Here is a 20,696-nt window from a genome sequence, read left to right on the forward strand (position 1 = left end):
AAGCCATATTAATCCATTGCAATTGAGAATATTGGCCCAATAGGCCACACTGTCAAGAAATTCCCAAATTCCTCCTTCCCAAAGAGCCCAGGCTGTGCACCTGGGGGGCAGCAGCCTTTCAGAAAGGGACTATTCTGTGAATTTAGAAAAGGATGGCACTCTGTCTCAAGCATTGCAGGAGGCCATGCCTAGTGTTTCAGTTCTTAATAGCAGATTGAAGAAGCACAGATTTAAAACAGGTTTGAAGTTTAATGACAGAAGGCCTTTCTCCACTGTCTCCTTTCTTCAGGTCAGTAATAGAAGCAGCTTATGTGCCTTTACTGGAGATACAGGTTACATTGTTCACATCCAGATGTTTGTTTTTTCAATACAGCCAAAATAGCTTCAAATTAAAAAAACACCAAGCCACTAAAATAATTTCTCTTCCTTTTTTCTGTAGTCTGAAAGTAGTATTCAAAGGGACCTCTGATGATGTCCAGTTTAATTTCATCCCTCCAATGATTTTCCCAAATCATCCTTTTACTCAAGTTGAAATAAAAACTAGCTTATGATTAATCAAGCTCAAATACTAGTTACAAGCCTAAACTGAACAGCAGTCTTTCCTGGTGACTGAGTATTTTAGTAGGTATTACTAGCAATTTGTTCTCTAAAATATATATATATTGCAATAAATTAAGATTGTGATCAGAATTAGTCCCTGAAGACCTAAAAAATGCAGCATAAAAGCTTCTAGAGGTGGGCATGCTCTATACAGCATGATCATCAACATGTGTTTGTGATTGCTTTGTTTACACTTCTAAAAGCAGCAGTTTTTAAAGCACACTTTACAACTAGATTTCAAGTGAGAACTGGCTAACAAAGTTTAGTATGTGAACACTGTAAGTAAAACTTCCAAGGACACCAAGCTATGCTCTAAGCAAACCTTTATACCAAAGGAATTATTAAAAGCCTGAAGTGGTCTCATTGGTGGAGCAGTTATGTATCTTCTTCTGTTTTATTATATTAAAACTTAAAATTTCTTTGGAGACTAGCAGAGCTAGGCTGTGTTCAGGGTAAACTGACACACACTAGGTTAAAAAGAAATAGTGTGGTACATTAAAAAAGGTCACAAATACTTTTTCCTGATGTGATTTCCCAACATCAGCACAATTTCATGACAACAGCAACTTTAGAAAGTAAAACAGGAAGTAGCTTCCTCTTTTTGTGGCAACAGTTCAATTTTTTCTAAAAAAACCTCAACAAACCAAAACGCCAGCATTGTGTATAGATACCTTTCAGTTATTTTAATCAACTTTTTGCCACGTTTCTGTTCTTATACAAAGACTTGCAATACAAAAATAATTGTTCAAGTGTTAAAAGTTCATTGAAAACAATGAAATACAATGAAAACTCAGATTCAGTAAAGTCAAATTAGATTACTTTAATTTCATAATCTACAAGTATCTGTACATTTTACGTATACAGTCCTTTCTGTTTCCACATACATTTCATTTACACCATTCAAAGTCAACTATGTTCAAGGGATAAAGTGTACATTAGCTCTTTATGCTACTGTCTACTGAAGTTGAGAGCATATCACTCATCTCTACTTGTCAGTTTGTCTCTTTAAAACACGTATAAAGGCATCTCTTGGTACTTCCACATTGCCAATTTTTCTCATCAGCTTCTTCCCTTCTGCCTGCCTCTTTAAAAGCTTCATTCTTCTTGTAATGTCTCCACCATACTATGTATGAAAAGGAAAAACACTGTAGTAAGCTTAAATGCAACTACATTACATTCCAGCAACACCAGATTCAAGGACTTAAAAAAAGAAAGGCTAGTTATGTTATGACAAAAAATTATTCTATACTCCAAATAGTTATCCTACAAGGCCACTAGTTAAAAAGAAGGGACCAAGTATGTTCATTTGGATAACTGAGAGCTGAATTTGGTTACCTAAATATGTACACTCACATAAACCTGGCTGACATTAGACACAACCTGTCTGGGACCAGCAGGAGGACTGGGGCATCTTGACCAGCATTAGGTGCTTATGTCTAGACAAAGTAACTGAACCCTCATACAACCTTGGACAAACACCATCCTGCATAAGTGCCTAGCAGAAAAACTATGTAATTGTGAGAAAGGGACACTTGTTTAATTTCTTCCAATATGTTTTCTTCAGAAAGTTACAAAAAAGATAACGAAGCACCATCACGTTTTTCCTACAGTTTGTCTAGTCTTGTTGGTAGACAACTATTGCATATTTAAGGCCTTGTCATGACATATTACTGAAAATCTAAGGAAAAGTCAGTTTAGGAAATGTGAAGTTACACATATACGTATGTACATACATACATTTACTATAGGTCTACAACTATTAAAAAACTGTGAGGGGACAGGAGTGAACAGATACACTGTTGCGTGCACTGTGTGTAATTTTGGAAAAGCTGTTACTCTTTCTGATCCAGTGTCTTGCTGCAACTAGAGATTTCTTAAGTTTAATTTTAAAATAAAAAGTTACAAGTATCTTATAATATTCCACTGACACTTAGGGGCACAAGTAGAACATGTGCTTGCTGGGGTTCTAGGAAAATACCGGCCTATTATATTAGCAAGACTTAGGTTTACATATATAAAAAACATTAAAAACAAACAAACAAAAACAATCCACCTACACATTTTGCCACAACATTTTTTCTGTATGCTTTCAGCCTGTAAAATAAAACAACATGTATATGTTAACACATTAGAACATCTCCTATATGTGAGGATAAATATCAAGTTGTCAAAAGGCTAAATGTTTATTTTTTACTAGTTTTATAATAATGGACTAATGATATTTTGGAATAATGACATTTTGAAATTCTGTACAGAGAAGACAAAGTTCTAAATAAAATTATTTACATTTCTCAGTTCTAGAAATAACCCTTTGGGGATGTATATACATAAAAATTACAATTGTGTCTTTTTGACTAGGATTTCTGCTATGACTCTCAGTAAGTGTTACATATACATGAACATAGGTATGTACACCCAAATTCTCACAGCACCCCTGCTTGGATCCCTACCTTTAATCTTTTACCACAATTTAAATCCTATTTAACAGCACCAGAAAAAAATGTGTCATGAAACACAACATCAAGGAACCAGTTTGCTCTAAAATAAGTGAGTGCTGCTAAGAAATAGCTGCGCGTTCAGCTTGCAATGCATTTCCTTTAGAATAGCATAGTTCAGTATTTTTTTTGCTGACTCTCCCAGAGATTAAACTATTCCACAATTATCTATTTTTTTTCAGTAGAAAGAAACTTTTTCTACTGCCAAATCACAGAATTTTAGGGGTTGGAAGGGACCTTGAAAGATCATCCCTCAGTTCCCCTCAAAAGAGAATCTCCTACAACTACCTTCCTTTTGTTCTTAGTAGAGGCAGTCCTAATGCATGGGGCAGACTGCCTCGGCAACTCCCTGGACAGACCTTTGTCAGTAACCTCAGTTACCTGATTTTCCTGATCCAGGGCCACATACCTGTTCTGTAAGGGCACACGTGAAGGTGAGGGAAGCCGGGAGTGGGTTCACCTGTTGCCTCGAGCAGGGACCCACTTCCAGTTCCCCTCTTGTCTCAGGTCCCCTACCTCTGCCAGGTGACAGGAAGGCAGAGGATCCTCTACTTCTCATGAAGCCTCCACCCTAAGACAGAGTTCTTACCTTGAGCCAAGAGGAGGCCTGTGCCCTGCTTCACGCGCTCTGCCTGTGCACCCTGCCTGCGCAAACTGCCGCGCCAGGCCCTGTTTGCCTACTCCTGGTCGCTGCGCTCCCCAGGGGCTGCTCTTCTACCTGAGGGGCTCACGCCACCATCTCTTTGCCTCTGCCCACGGTGAGTCAGAGCTGCCGCTCCCCAGAAGCTCTCACTCCCTGCCCAGGGACAGGGGCTGGGACTGACTCCCTCGCACTCTCTCGCCTTCCTTCCTCGGTTTTGCAGAGGGTTTCCTTGCAGTTTAGCTGCTGCAGAAGGGGTCCACCAGCATGATCCCTCGCTCTGGTGTCCCTTGCCTCAGTGGCTTCACTGAAGTGGCCAAAGAGGAAGTGGAATATATGGCTGTTATAAGTTACACTCTACAGAGTAAACAGAATGCTGATCAGAAGCAATTTAATATAAAAATACTTTTTTTTTCAATTAAATTTATACAAAGTCCTTAGTCATAGCCACAGCTTAAATGTATTTTTGTTTTTCAAGATGTCCGGTAGCATATACAAGAAAAATACAACTTTTAAAGTAAAATCAAGGTACTGTAGCATAATAAATAATTTATTTAGGTAAAACATTAAAAGTCTGTATTTTAAGTAGCTTAAAATAAGAAAAAAAAAAACAAAAAACACAACAAAAAACAGTAGAGAAACAGAAGGGCTTGGCTTACGTTTCTCTTGCAATGATTTTCTTGCCAATAGCAGCCTGGATGGCTATTTCAAACAATTGTCGAGGTATAGCATCTTTTAAACGTTCACACAGGAATTTACCAGTAGTATGTGCCTTATCACTGAAAAAGAAAGTCACCAGTGTTTTCAGAAAGAATTTCAACGCCAAAACCACAGTAATGTACTTCTGTGATCTGCTAATAAAAATATCCAGCTATATCAAACATCTGCATATATTTCAGGTTTTGAAAAGAGAAAATGACAAAAGGTCTAAAGAAGCTGCTAAACAGGTACTTTCATAAGCCACTGAAAACAAACGGGTCTTTTCTCCCTAAGAACATCCATATTTAGCAAACACTTTTAGCAACATACAGCTGAAAATGTTTTTATATGTTTTCATGTAGAAAAAAAAGTGACTCCTTGCTACCTGTATGTATAAAGCAAACAGTTTAAGCATGAAGCACTTGAGTAATGTTGATTAAGGACTGCACTTTTAGAATATACAGATGTTTATAATTAGGGCAAGTAATAGTACTGAGTTTACAGTAATCTCAGTAATTCTTTCTCTATAGAAGTAATTCAGCATAATAATTTTTATAGAGACAGATGTAATCTATTTACAGTGAGAGAGCTCTGAGAGTAATTGAAGCTGGAGCAGAATAAATGCTGTCTACAATTAAAAAAATAATCTATAATCTAAAGCTAAAATAAAGGATATTACAAGTTTTAGTGCACAAAACCATTCATAGGTGCAAGCTAAATTGACCAAGAAATGTATCTTAAAGCAATAACTGACTTCTGCAATGAGTTTCATTTGCCTGCGTCAACCTTTTAAAGTTCAGGAATTCCAAGGATTTCAGCATTGCAGTTACAGAAAAAAATATGAAAATATACACGTTTAGCAACAAGTTACTATTTTAAGAAGGACAAAACCAAAACCAAATCCTATAAAAGTTGATCTCAGGATTACTGACAATGGAATTACTGGGAACATTTTTATTTTTTTTTCAGTAGTAAATAATAAATGCCATAAACAATTCATCTAGCATCTCCAATATTGGTCTGTATTTAAGTTGTTCCAACTCCATAAAAGTCTGCCATTTTGCATTTCCTTCTCCTTACTGCCTTACACTACCAGAAAAATATATCTAGCTCTTAAATGCCTCTATTTTTCAAATAATCTCCAGAAGTTGTAATATGGGGAAATCCTTAATACACATTTGTCCTATAGAGAGTAATACATATATATTTTTTCATTGTGTATTAATAGGAAGCCTTAAGTCTTTGGAACACAGAATCCAGTCAACCTGCCTGTGTACGATTGTTGCCAGTTCTTCAACTGGATTTCCATTTATAAGAATATCCATTTTGATAAGGTCTGCTGCCTGGTATCCTGCATCTTCATAATCAAAACTAAACAAAAGGAGTTTAAAAGTTAGTAATGATTTGTAAAAGTTACATTCTGCATTCCTTGTTCTATAAATTTCAAGCTTTAGACTCATTTCTTAATAAAACATTCAAAGTTTTTATTAAAATAGTAACACAGTTTTGAATAGTCACTCAGTACATCTCCCATATGCAAGACTGGAATAGAAATTAAAGTTAAGTAGAATTAATTCAAGTAAGACTAGATTAGCACCACCATCATAAAAGAGCATTCTTCACTTGTGCCCTTCCCTGTCTTCTCCTGTAAAAATTTTTTGTTCCCACTCACCTCAGGGTGTGGGGGGAGAGGTTGGTGGGAGGAGAAGAGGATGCAGAGGAGGTAGTTACCTCGCATAACCAGAAGACAGAGACTTAAGAGCATCATAAAAATCCACCACGATTTCATTCAGTGGAAAGAGGTATTTTAGCATAATCCTGCGTTCATCAATGTACAACATATCCTTCTGGACTGCCCTACGATCCTAGACAAATAAAATTTGTTTCAGTTTCCCTTGTAAGAAGTTTTCTACAAATAAATAGAAATGAAATTAATATAAACAGATATCCAGTTACACAAGAGAACACCCATATTCTCAAGGCCCAAAGCAACTTTCTTATTGGTATTTTGTTAAAGCCCCAGAACAAACTGCAGCACCATAATAAATGACATGGTTGTAACTGAACTTGACAAATATTTATGTCTATCCTCTCTAAAAGCCAAATTTCTGAAATCCTTAGCAGCTTCTGCTTACTGCTGCCTTTTCAATGTGCAATTATTTGTGCATTAAATCTCACTGAAATTACATTTTCACATACATTGGCGTATTACACAGTAGGACTCGCTCTTTCACTCCAGGAGGGTGTTCTTACATTTATTTTAGAAATTCTTTAAGAGATTTTATATTTCAGTGTACTGACATACAAGTACTGTACTCTTTTACATTATGCATTTGAAATGTGAAAAGCTAAGAAAAATATGGTGAATTATATAAAGACAATATGCATGGCAATTAAAAAAATTTTAGTTAAAAAGTATTCTAAATACGCTTGGAGAAGTGTGTTTGGCCATCTGAGAAGATACATGAAGCCTCAGTAAAGTGCTGACAGAAGTCTTATTTCCATTAACATACCCCTAAATAACAATAGATCTTATTTTCCTGCTGCACATTTCCATTCTTTCAGGAAAATAAAACTAGCTATCCATTTTTCTAGTATGGGGTGCTTGACCAGGTACTTTATTGTCACTGAGCTTCATCACTAATTTTCAGATTTGTAGTTCAGAAATTATTTTTACACAGTTTAAATAATTTTAAAGAAAAATATTTTTTAATAATTACTGTCAAAGATACTCTTTAAGTACTACTATCTAGTATCTTACTACCTAGTGTCTTCACTTAAAGTATAATATGAACAGCTTAAAAATGCAAATAACAAAACTTAACCTATATACCAACCTGACACAAAGCAATTATTTTCCCAATATATTCTTGAGGTGTTACAATAGTGCCAAGAACAGTTGGCTCTAAGTACTCAGATACTGAAAGCTTATCAGGGAACTGTGCAGGGTTGATAATAGTAACCTCTGCTTTACCATATTCCTGGAAACAAACAAAACAGATACTGTATTTTTACAAATTACAATACTGAATAGCAAAGGAGTAAAAAATAGCTAAAAAATGAAAAAAAAAATTCCCATTGCTTGGAAACACTTGTGAATTATGCAACACAAATTTATATCAAGCACAATTTTAAAAAAGATGTCTGCATCACATACAGAAGACCCTGATCATCACGTCTTTAAATATTATTATATAGAAAGATTCTAGGAATTACTTAGGAAAATGTTTTTTTAAGAGTTTTATCCAATTAAGTTTGAAAAAGAAGTGCTTAGAACTAAGACTACAACCACCTAAGGTTATCCACAGAAATAAAAAAAGCCTTTCTATCTTTCCACCTCTCTCTTGCCTGTAGAGGAACGGATCTTCCTTCTTACTCATTGTGATCCTGCAACAAATGCATAAGGCACAGCTTCAGCTACAGATTTCCTCCAAGTGTTCTGCAGTTTGGTGGTAGGAACATTGTTCTATAAGTAGAACTTCAGGTTCAGGCTCTCTTACACGCTGAAGTAGGCTTAAAAATTTAAGGTTTTTTATTCCTGTACAAGTGCTTTCATTGCCTATTTCATGTAGTCAAACATCCTGGATAAGGGCTGGAGTTACCATTCTGAAGCAAGAATAAAAGGAAGGTCATGCTTCTTAATGTACACACAACCTTCCCAGCACCAAAGCAAGTGATTGTATCATTTCCACTGACAAGGCAGCATTCCTAAACAATGACCCTATTTCCAGCACTACTTGAAAACAGGGTCCCACACCAGCAATCCAATAATCGCTTATGCACCAAAGGTGTCAACAACTTTATTCATAGCTGCTACATTGCCTAAGCAAGAAGCCAGAACAACTGGAGAGAAAAAGGGTCTATGCCTTACACCTTGCAAGTACAGCAACCTTTCTTATACAAGGTGTTTGGAATTTACAGGTTTTCTGTACTGTTTATAGAGGTATACGTTAGATGAAAATGAGACAGCCTATTTCACAGAATCATAGAATGCTCTCAGTTGGAAGTGACGTTAAAGATCACCTAGTTCCAACCTCCCTGCATGGGTAGGGACACCTCCCACTGGACAAGGTTGCTCAAAGTCCCATACACCCTGGCCTTGAACACCTCCAGGGAGGGGCCATCCACAGCCTCCCTTGGCAACCTGTTCCAGTGCCTCACCACCCTCACAGTAAAGAATATCTTCCTCTCACTACAAGCCCTTGTAGAAAGTCCCTCCCCAGCTTTCCTGTAGGCCCTACAGGTACTAGAAGGCGGCTACAAGGTCTCCTTGGAGCCTCCTCTTCTCCAGGGACCCTCCCATCAGAAGATGCTCCTAAGTGTACCTCTGTCTCTCAAACCCAAGCACAGTAATTTTATGTGTACTCAATTCAACTAGGTTTGCACCTGCCTGTTTCAGTGCGATCAAAAACTCACTTCTCTTCATCAGCCCCTGCCAGTCTACAGTAGCATTACAAGCTATTCCTAAAATCATTTGTTTTCTGACTGATAAAACCTGGAAGATTATTTCACCTGCTTTAAACTCAGTCCAATCAGTACGCACTTATAAGAATATAGCAAGAAATGTCTCCTTTATTCTTTTCATGTTGTAACACTTGTCTTTGAAAATAATGAGAGTGCTTGAAGTGCAAGGGGAACAGAAAGTTAACATTCTTAAAAAAAGACCCATTAAAATAAAGTTTTAAGTTGAATACTGGTGTTTGTAATGTTTACTATAAAATAAAGTAATAGTCTACATTAAAAAGAGAATGTTTATGTGAGACTTAAGCTGCTATTTACATAAAGCTGTAATTAATTCAGCATACCTTTATCAACCTCGCAGAGGAAAGAATAGCTTTATATGGAACTGTAGGTGCAGTCAAAATGACAGACATGTTATACTCTTGCTCCAAACGTTGATTAAAAACTTCCATATGCAAAAGACCAAGGAAACCCAACCTGGGAAAATAATACCCTGTTGGTGAAAATGTTTGTATATTCCCTTGAATTTCACAGTGATTTGTTTTTGGTTTTTTCCCCTCCAGTATGTTTACACTGCTAGTCTGGTACTATCAGGCAGAGAAAGCTAATCTCCAAAAGACCAAATGATTCTACAGCTGAATAATGAGTCTTTGCAAACAAAACCTATCATTCACAATAAATATTCTATACAAACGCAGAACATAAGAAAACCAAATCCTTTTGATCTTTACCTATCATTTATTTGAATTAAAATTCCTAATCTTGAATTAGTTTTAATTCAACCTTCAGTGACTTAAACTTGCATTCTCAATTTACAAAAATTAAAGCAGTATAAAAGCCTCACCTCCATCCTGCTCCTAAGGCAAGGCTGCTGTCACGATGAACAGTTACACTGGAGTCATTCAATGTCAGCCTTTCCAAAGCACTTTTGAGATTATTATATTCTGTTTGATCTATAGGATACATTCCTGTCAAAACATATTAGAATTGATGTGATAGACAACTTTACCTAGTGTGTACTTAGCTTTCAAACACACTTCTTAAAGTGAACATAATAATGAAACCAGATTAGTATACTTTCTTCTCCAACTTTAAAATTGTAACAAGGAATATGAGGATTTATTTTTTTTTTCCAAAAAAATAAGTTAAAATGTAGTTACATTTTAGATTACCTCAGAAAAAGAGGAACTGACATTCAAACATAATGCTAGGGGTACTGTACTCATCTAATACTTCAGAGATGTGGAAGATGCACAAAGTGTAAGTTCTGTTTTGCAGGGCTATGGTGTAAACATATAACTTAAGCATAAATTAATAAGCAGACAAATTTCACTGAGATGTTCCTTCAAAGGTAAAAGTGAACAGTGAAAAGAAGGTGTCACGTCTAAGAAAGCTGCAAATGTTTCTGTATTTTTTTTGAAACTCGTATGAGCAACTGTGTAATTATGATGTGAATCACATTTTCCACTGTATTGCTTTTCATATTACCACATGCTCAGAAAATGTTGATTGCTCTCCACCAAGAAGCAACACATGTGCATACAAAAACCCTTATTTACAGGATCACACTTTCCTACATTCACTGACAGACCACCTTATCTCCGTGAGACAATTCAAGTGAGTTTTACACATCCTCCCACAGCAAGTCTAGAATGTGATTGACAGTATTTATTTTTTCTAAAGCCATCTTCCATAGTATTGTAGTAGTTAATGAGCTGGTGGAAACAGTTCAATAGAACTTTTTAAGCTTAAAAAGTAAAATATTTTACAAAATCATTCTGAATATTTGCTTTGGCAGTTTACCACATTTAATGAAAAACAGCTAGTAATTTTTAAAAGAAAAAAAAATCACAATAATTATGGAAACCTGATTATCAAGATGACAAATTGCCAAAAGTAAACTTACTTTTTAGAAGTCTCATCCTTCTCTTCCAGCTATCAAGTTTACTGGCATTGTAAGCAATAATCATAGCTAAAAATATATGTGAGCCTTGTATTCAAATAAAACCAGTCTGCATCTACTATTAATTCCGTCTCTTAAGCGACAGGGAATACAAAACTATGTAACACACAAAAGGTATATAAATGACATGCCTATGTAGCGTAACTTCACTACAATTCTAATCCTCACAATTCTTAATAGCACATATATTATTTTAAAAGCTCTAATAGCTCTCTTGCTCTTGTCACTGGAAAGAAGTAATTCCACTTTATACCAGTTTAGTCCTCACCTGCAAAAACCATTGGCTTCGCTGACTTAAAGCCAGGCAAAGGCTCCACTGGCTGTTTATACAAAAACAGCGTGTCTCCTATTTGGGCTTCTGTTACTTCTTTCATTCCAGCAATCACGTAGCCCACCTGTCCAGCATATCTAAATAAAATTGGCATTATATGGACAGGCTTCTTGGCATTATCAGCATTTCCACTATTTTCCCCACTTGACTTAGCTCATTTGGAAATTCCATTAAATTATCCTCCCAAAAGCTCACACACAGTCCGAATGCCAGATCTAAGCTCTTTCTCCTCCTAGTTGTTTTATCTAAAGGGATAAACTGTTGACCCAAGTACTTCTGTTTCTGTTATAGTTAAGCAGTACATTTATAGTTTTGGATTTTTAATTCTGTGCTACTCCCAGTTTGAAAGCTGGAGCTAGAAGGAAGCTCTCTGGGCCCTAAAACAGAACCAGAACAGTTCCCATCTGCCACCACAGCAAGTTTTGTATACTAAGTGGCAGAAACCACAAAAACCAAATAGTTTCCATCAGCATATAATGCTGTTAGAAAAGGAACCCCTGACACATAAAGAGCAAAATACAGTGTACTGGTATTGGCTAGAGAGGAGCAACTTTCTTCACAGCAGACTGGCAAGGTTCTGCATTTTGGATTTGTGACTAAAATGGTGTTGACAAAATATGAATATTTTAGCTGTTGTTGAATGTGCTTGCACAGAATGAATGTTTTCTCTGTTTCTCACTCTGCCCCCCCCATCAAACAGGCTAGAGGTGGGCAAGAGGCTGGGAGGTAACAAAGGCAGCAGAGGACCTAAAGCGACCAACGGAGTATTTCATGCCATATAAAGCCATGCTTGACAATAAAAAACAAGGAGTGTAGTCTTTGGCCATGACTTGTTGACTAGCAGAGTGCTGGTCTGCTTATGGAAGGTAGCGAGTGGAAGGTAATTACCTTTGCATTGTGTTGCATTTGGTTTTATTTCTTTTCTTTTTCCTTCACTTACTAATCTATCTTTATATCGATCCATGAGGCTTTCCTCACTTGTGCTCTCCAAATTCTCTCCCTCATCGCACTGGGCTAGAGGCACTGAGCAAGTGGCTGGTTGGGTGGGTGCTAAGTTACCATCTGGCCTCAACCCACCACACATGGTGATGTCGTCTCACTGAGAATCTCCCAAGAAAGTCATTTACACATACTTGGATGCAAAATGATAGAACTTCACTAATTCTAAGTACCTGATTTTCTTCCCACTGCTGCAATGATGCGCCAGTTTCTGGAAGCTGTTGCATTCATGGATTTTAACTTTTCCACCCTCAAAATATGCTGCAGCAATAACTAAGATGAAGCCCCATTCCCTTCCACTCTCAAACAAAGTAGTTCCTAGAAATAAATTGGACAGCTGAATAAGAACATCAAATGGTACTCTTAAAACACGAGCTGTCCAGGTGTTCCATGTGCTACAGAAGATAGAATGGCTTCCTCTCCCTAGTAGTGCTCAAAAAGCAATCCCCAAAAGTTTCTGCCTCAGCAGGCCCCAAATGAAAAAGACTGACATTGAGCATTACACTACAGGATGCAGGATTTTGTATCTTACACCAATTTATTATTTGTTACACTATAAGAAATTCTTACTTACAGCTTATGTGTTGGCTGTTCATTCGGAGTCAGAATTCCAACTTCATTCACTTCATATCTTTTCTTTGTGTGTGCAGACACAATTTTATGTCCTTTCTGAATCTCCCCACCAAAGAGTGCAATGTTAGCTATGACACCTCGGTAGTGGTCAAAGGTGGAGTCAAATACTAAGGCTTTTAATGGATCAGCAGTTTTACATTGGGGTCTGCCACAAAAGTATTTCAAACAATATATTAAGCAGTGTGCTTTTCATTCAATGTTGATTTAGCACTCCCACCCCAAAAACTTTCATATTAATATAAAAATATCAAGTAATTTTAACTAAACACATACCAGACATCATTTCAGTGTTTCACTGTGTACTATCAAGCAAATCTTGACATTTTATTTCCCCCATGTGCAACAGCAGTACGAATAGAATAAAACCAAATGTATATACATCATACGTATTTCACAAAAGGTAAAACTGATGCTTTAAATATTTTACTGCTGGGGACAATAAAAATTCAGTTAGATTCCAACAGCTCAGTTCTTAAAAAAAGTTGTCTACTTATATTTCCGTTTTGCCATCTTTCATGGAAACCGAATCTCACAATTTTTATTGTGGTTTCTTTATAATTATTAACTAACAGGAGGGCTACCATTATTAGTTAATAGTAGGAAAAAAGAATGAAAAGCATTATGCTGATTGAAACTGAACTATAATTTAGCAGCTTTGTCAAGTTGTTAGATGAAAGCCTATTTTAAAGGTTGGGTTCAGGATATGAAACTGAACACAGCAGTTTTTAACAATGCAAAGTTAAAAAACAGTAACAGCAGACATCCTCAAACACTGAGTTTCAAGAAGCTGTTGAAACTTGAAACATAAACAGCCATTAAACCATCACCTTTAGTGACTTACCTCTCGTATTTCATTTCAGACTGAATTAATTTTCCACACCCACTTAAGAACAAAGAATTCTTCTCTGCTGATATTCACACATTCGTTTTGTAAAATCTATCTCAAATCTAAAGTGTAATTTTTTCTGATTAGCAATTTGAAACTGACTTAACCAGCTCCAACATTAGATTTCTCCCATGTCTTTATAAAGCATTGACTTTAAATCAGAGTAAGTGCAAAACTACTGCCAATATAGTGTAAATCCAATTCATGATTCCCTAATTCACTTTACAAGGTTTCATATTAAATACAGACTTACGGAGGAATCTTCTCAATGACCTTTTGAAGAACTTTTTCAACATTTGTTCCTTGTTTAGCAGAAATCTAAAACAAGTCCAACAGCAATTATGTAAGACGTGTCTTATACTCATTCATTATTGATTAATAAACTTCACAGTTTTGCTGCCCATGGAGAATACTAGTCATAAAAGCACCCTGAAGCACGCTTTAGAATGCTATTACTATAATATGTTTATTTCATTATTAATTATTCTGTAAATTCTTTTTTGTCCCTAGTGGCAATTATTGTTACAGGAATAATGAAAACAATTTATGGACTTAAAATGAGGAAGAATTTAAAATATATCTCATGTCATTCATCAAGTCATACTAGAATTTTCAACTGAGAAGTATGTTCTTCACCTTGTTTTCCATGACTTTAAAGAAATTTATGTACATCAGACAAAGACAGGCAACATCTTGTTGACTTACTGCACATACATGTCTTTCATTACCTAAAAAGTAGATATTGAAATATAATCAGCCATGTTATAAAACTTCGAGAGATCTTACCCTTACACATTCATCTATAGGGATATCAAAGAGTTTCTCAATTTGTTTTTCAACTCTTTCAGGGTCTGCATTCTTCAAGTCAATCTGAAAAACAAAAAACTGTTAAATATATAGGCAATCATGTCTGCTATATGAGCCAACACTGTAGTTTCCAAATGTACAAGTCAAGGAATCTTTGTAAGTAAATACTGGATGTCTTCACAAAAAGATCAAGAGTGACTTTAGAAAAAGTCTTGTTTGCTGCAATTCAGGAAGGTTTACCTCTCTTACTAGACTACTTTTATTTGCTTGATTAGGCAAAACACATTTGTCCAAGGGCTGGTACAAATCTTTCTCTTACAAAGTAATTCGAAAGCACAAATGCTACCTATACAGCTTGTAGGGTCAAACATTAAATGCAATATACATCTACAAAAAGCAATGAAAGCTGAGCAATAATGAATCCTGTTATTCCAATCATACGGTCCACAAAAACTGTATAAATCACAACATTTGGTCTTCACTTAAATCTAAGACTACACTTTTGAAATATTGAGCTGCTACTCATGTAATCTCACCTGTGTATCATAATTAACAAAAAGAAAAAAACACTAAAACACACGGAAGAATATACAATCATAGTGAGAACCTTTGCAGTTACTTCTGTAAAAAGCCACTCTAAGATTTACCAGAAAAAATATGTAAAATAGAAGGAATCTAAATATTTGTTAAATGGTGCACTTAAATTAAGATGGGCTACAGATTTGTTACATATAACCCCAACTATCTAAGTTCTCCCTAGCCACACTCCTTTCTATCCACAGAGTCTTAAGTGTTCTCAGGTTAAAGCATCAACTGAGAAGTGACACAGACACATATTGCTAAGGCAAGTGCACACATTAAAAATGCAAGGCAATCTAAGTTCACACTGACAGCCTTCTAAATCACTCACAACTGTAACTTCTAATATGAAAACGACAGCTGTTAAAAATTTGGTATTTCAAAAAGCAGTATTGGTACTGTTCTTAAGCCACATCACAACCAGCCTGCATGAAGAGCACATGTAGGTTGATCTGCACCCTTCTGGCCATTCATGCCCAAGTGCCCCTACCAGCTAAATCTTCTCACTGGTATTTAACATCAAGTCAATTTGAAATGCCACAGCTGTAGCTTATTCTCTAGACGGTACTGAGTATTACCTAAGTGGTCAATTGTTTTTCATACCATAGGGCTTGTTTGCTTCAAACTTGAAAAAACCTGAAATTTTCAGCAATTACTATAAAGTATTAAACAGCCAGCAAATACATAAAGTTCTGATTACATTCTAGTTATGTTTTCATTATGTACTTCTATTTGAGGACACATTTCTTACCTATCTTCTACACTTTTAAACAACCCAACTATTTAACAGGAAATTCTAAAACCTTTATTACCTTATTTATGACAGGAATTATTGCAAGCTGTGCTTCAAAAGCGAGATAGAAGTTTGCCACTGTCTGAGCCTGAATACCCTAGAAAATAAGCAGTAAAAAAAGTTTAGCTTGGAATCTTCCTGAGATTTGATAGGCTTTTATTTGTTTTAGGCATACTATGCAATATAAGATTTCTTCAGTATTCTATCCACTCCTTCACTTAGGGGATGGAAAATAAGTAAAGGTTATTGATTACACACGTTGCCAAGAAAGAAAACAACATTCCTAATTATAATTTCTCATAATCTGAATGTAAGTAGACAAATTAATAACACTGTATGTGTGACCACTTACATTACAGATGACATGGTATTATTCATCCATTATGTGCCAATAACATTTTTTGTGTATGTCATTTATTTCTGAATAGCCACAATCACAACAGGCACCTCAAAAACAGATTTTTGTCCACAACAAACTACTCACAAATGGACTAAGACAAAGAAAAAGGGATGTTTAGCATGGTAATAAGAATGTAGTTACTCCAGAGGGCAGGAACATTCCTTCAACTTATTCTACATTTTTTTTCAAAGATAAATAAATTTATTCACATGTAGCTTACAGCATCCTTTAATGTTGCCAGTATCAGCTTGTTTTACAGGTGATCGAAAATACGACAAAAATTAGTTATAAACTAACAGCGTGGTTGGCTGAACAAATCTTCAAGATTTCCAACAAGAAACTAAAGGTATCAAATCAATATTAGTGCAATGGCTAGAAGTTGTCCAGACTGCCATTTGCAAAGTTCAAACTCTGCAAGTAAACAAGTAGGATCCGATTCTTCACTAATCCTATGCTTTTATTGCTATGTCATGGGAACTGCAGGATCTATCAACACACAAGTATTTGTATCTAGATTTTTTTTAAAAACTCCCATTACTCTTCTTCTGTAACATAATACTTCTGTGGAGATAGAGACCACGGACAAAAACACTGACATAAAAAATTACAAAAAAACCCGCCCAATTTCCTCTAGCTTGCTTAAAGAAACTGCTGAAACTCACAGTAGAAAGTAAGAATTCAGAACTCTACCTCATTTGCATCCACTACAAGTATGACACCTTGACAGGCAGACAGCGATCGTGATACTTCATAGCTGAAATCTACATGGCCCTGTGGAGAAAATAAATGTTTACAATTTCAGGTATTTCTATACTTTTTTGGCAGAAATTTCTACATTAAAATGTTATCATTTGTATAGATGCTCACAAATCTTATTTAAAAAAGCAACACTGAATAAACACAAAGCCAGAAATCTCCTGCTGTTACTTATAAAGACATTTAGCTTTCCATGATTTAAACACTGTTTATACTTAACTTACTGGTGTGTCAATAAGATTTAAGAGGTAATTTACTCCATCATGATTGTAAAAGAGAGATGCAGATTGTGCTTTAACTGTAATTCCTCTTTCACGTTCCACTTGCAGTTTATCCAGCACTTGTTTGTTACGGTCAGTTTTAGCAATTGTTCCTTAGATTAAAAAAAAGAAAAGTTTTATTACCTCATTTACTGTATTAGCTCTCAAAAAAAAAAAAATTCTTGAAAATGCCATTAACCAGGAAAACATGGGACTTGCAGCTGCAAATGACCTTATTAAGCTAAATTTTCATTTTCATTACAAAATAAAATTGTGCTTCCCCTCTTAACATTTGTTATATAAATTTTACAGATGAAGTTATATAAAATAATTTACTGAATAAGCAGGATACGACACATCATGTAAGTCTAAATCAGAAATTAAGAAGTAGCAAGGATTCCATTCAATGCTAAATAATTTTGATGTTTAAAGAAACTTCACCTCCAATCACTGGAGAAACAGCTCCAACCACTGCAGAACAGCTCTAACCAGTGCCAATCTCAAGGGCAAAAAGAGCATTATTGTACAGCATGACAGATTCTACCACAGGAATCAGGTAAAATTGCCCATAGTGACATAGAGGAGGTAATAATAAAGAATAACTTTAATCAAAAGCTTCTCTCCCAGGTTTTTGTTTTGCTCATCCCTTAAATGAGAAAAGCAAGACACTTCCAAAGGGTATTTCTGAGTAGCTAATTTAAGCTCTGCTCTGAAATTAGTCTCCTCTTGGGAGATACAGCAATTGCTTTACAGCTTACCTAAGATAACCCTCTAAGGCAACCTCTGTGTGTCTCTTCCAAGGAAAGACTAGTTTCAGTCACTCTTAGTTATGAAAAATCCCTTGGCATTTCTGCTTCTCACTTGAACTTTAAAGGGGGGGTAATTTCCTTATAGTCAGCAACACAGAAATAAAAACACTTAAATCCAAGGAACGCTCTGATGAGGACAAAATAAATACCTCCTAAGATGAAAGTAACACAACCTCACCAAAACTTAAAGAGAAGCCAAAAGCAAGTCTAAAGAGCAGCTGAGAATCCATGGAATTTACATTGAATTACTAGCAGTTATTCTACACACTAAATCTAAATCAACATAGGGCTGTATCATATCATATCGGCTTCAGTACCAGTGAGCTCCTCCACCATGAAAGGCAGTTGTTTACGGTTTGCTCTCAAGAGAGCATATCATTATTCTCATCTAAGTACAAGCAGCTTGAAGTTCCTCTCTATTTCGACAACACTTTTGTAAACTACACTCTCCAGAATTCCTAGGTCATGACAGCCCCCCTCTGTCCACCCCAAACACTGGCAGTGAACATCATGAACTTGCTGTGCACTGGTCTAATGCACGACTGGTCAGGAATGACAGGATTAGCATCCTGAACAAGGAAGCACACTCTTTTCTAGTCTCCTTCCAAAATACATACTTTCTGGAGTGAGTTGCACACCTCCTTACTCTAACTTGTAGACAGATCTCAGCCAGAAAGTACATCATATTCCTACCTGTAACACTATGCAACAGATAGCCTAAAAGTACATGACACCTGGCACTGGAAAAGACATTAGAAATTTCATTAAAAATCAAAGCTACAGAAACTTACATGTCATCTTACGTGTCAGAAAAAGGTAGCATAAAACGAGAACGCTTACCTGTGATTTCCAACAATCGGTCTGCTAGCGTACTTTTGCCATGATCTACGTGAGCTATAATGCTGAAGTTTCTAATGCTTTCCACAGGATACATCGACATATCTAATTTTTCCTAAAAAACAGAAATTTATTTTTTTAAACCTTGGCTACAGTCTCTATGTACAACATGACCTGGCCTTTAAAAGAGAATTATCTCTTTTCTCTGTAAGAGGCATAGGTTGAACAGATACACAAAAATTTGCCATCAGTTTTCAAAAGGTTGTAACTTCATTTTAGTTATACATATGCATACATTTATTACTCTGAATAATCAGTAAGCATGCTGGAAAGTGTTGTGAAAGGTACTATGTTCTAATGAATACAGGGAGCTGGAAAACTTAAAATTTGTTAAACTACTAAACATAAGGATTAAGAGAAGTGGATTCAGGGGACCATTAAGGACATCATTCTCCACAGGCATGATAAGAATACAATGACATTACTTAGCAGCTCAGGAGCAGTGACCTTCTCATAAGAAACAAGCAGACTTTGTGGAAAAGAAATCTACTGAGAACACTTATTTTGGCTAAATTAAAAAAAAACAACAACCAACAAACGAACCAGCCAACAGAAAAACAGCCTTTGTTGGTTCACACACAGAGAAGTCCAACATTAAAAAGTTTTATTTGTGTTATCCTGCTCATTCCAAGAAATAGAAGAGTGTGAAGAAAGGTGGCTCCTTTTCAGAGTTTTCAGCGTCAGGAACCAGGAAACCAATGGAAGCAATCAGTTAAACTTGATCGAAAACTCTGGTCACAGACTTTGGAGCTACACGAAGCTTCTCTCTTACAGAGGCTCTGCACGCAGCTCCGAGCCGGGCAGAGCAGCAACAAGCCCGGAGTTCCTTGCTAGCGCCAACAGACAGAACTAAGCAGCACTATCTGCCCCGTCCCTCCTGGGGTTGGAACACCAAGCCTTCCTGTTGCCGAGGGGACGCAAACGCCGCTGCAGCGGGATACGGCTGCTCCAGGATGACCGGCGACCTTCTACACGACGGACCGCCGCCTTGGGCACTCGCTGCAGACCGGCTCGGGGCCGGCGAATCGCCTCCCGCACCCCATCCCTGCGAACTCACCTGGCCGTGGGAGCTGTACAGCCGCTCGCAGGCCACAGGCCCCACGGGCAGCCGGGGCGGAAGGCAGAGCGGGGCGCCGGCAGGGCAGGGGCTCCGCAGGCGGGCCCACCACCTCGCCGTCCTGCCGGCGAGAGCCATCGCGCTGGGGCCGGGCTCTCGCCCTCCACTGTGCGGAGGGGCGCTGGGCAGCCCCAGCCCCAGGGCAGCAGGCGGCCTCCGCTCCGCGCCCCTCACCGCGGGGCTGCCCTTCCTAGCGGCTCCCTGCCTGCTCCCGTGAAGAGCAGAGTTCCTCCCTTCGAACGCAGCGCCTCACGCCCCGGAAGCCCTCCCTCAGCCGACGGAAGGGACCAGCGCTCCGCCGCCTTCCCTCCCCTTCCTCCTGCGGCCGGGCGGGGCTTAGCGGGCAGGGCTGAGGCGGCGGGGGTGGCTGTGGTAGCTCCTTGCACCGCCGTGTCGCGCCGCTCTCCTGTCCGCGGCCGGCGGCTGCCGGGCTGGCTGCTGCCGAGCTGCCCCAGGAGTCTCGTCTCAATAGGCTGCTCGGGGCTGCGGTGGCCCTGGCCGCGCCTTCCCCGCGGCTGTGTGGCTGCTGCCCGCGCCTTCGTGTCGGCTCCACTCGCGCCCCGGCGTGGCT

At 37.6% G+C, this 20,696-nt stretch overlaps 1 protein-coding gene across 5 annotated transcripts; it reads right to left on the bottom strand.

The window, feature by feature from the left end:
- Positions 1 to 1,405: 1,405 nt before the first annotated feature.
- On the bottom strand, positions 1,406 to 20,379 carry GUF1 (GTP binding elongation factor GUF1). 5 transcript variants are annotated; one of them, XM_051616696.1, is made up of 17 exons: positions 20,066 to 20,379; positions 18,952 to 19,063; positions 17,267 to 17,415; positions 16,977 to 17,057; positions 15,906 to 15,983; positions 14,494 to 14,577; positions 13,961 to 14,025; positions 12,763 to 12,966; positions 11,127 to 11,266; positions 9,740 to 9,863; positions 9,240 to 9,372; positions 7,272 to 7,415; positions 6,166 to 6,299; positions 5,704 to 5,805; positions 4,395 to 4,514; positions 2,658 to 2,694; positions 1,406 to 1,723 (listed from the first exon to the last, which is right to left on the bottom strand). In XM_051616696.1, exons 1-17 carry the CDS (start codon positions 20,201 to 20,203, stop codon positions 1,586 to 1,588), a joined length of 1,983 nt encoding a protein of 660 aa, XP_051472656.1. In that variant the 5' UTR covers positions 20,204 to 20,379; the 3' UTR covers positions 1,406 to 1,585. The 5 variants fall into 5 exon arrangements, 1 of the variants encoding a protein (XP_051472656.1); XR_007889235.1 differs by having other exon boundaries at positions 1,661 to 1,723; positions 2,658 to 4,042; XR_007889238.1 differs by lacking the exon at positions 12,763 to 12,966 and having other exon boundaries at positions 1,661 to 1,723; positions 2,658 to 4,042.
- Positions 20,380 to 20,696: the final 317 nt, after the last annotated feature.

The sequence above is a fragment of the Apus apus genome, chromosome 4 (assembly GCF_020740795.1).
Source record: "Apus apus isolate bApuApu2 chromosome 4, bApuApu2.pri.cur, whole genome shotgun sequence".
NCBI lineage: Eukaryota > Metazoa > Chordata > Aves > Apodiformes > Apodidae > Apus > Apus apus.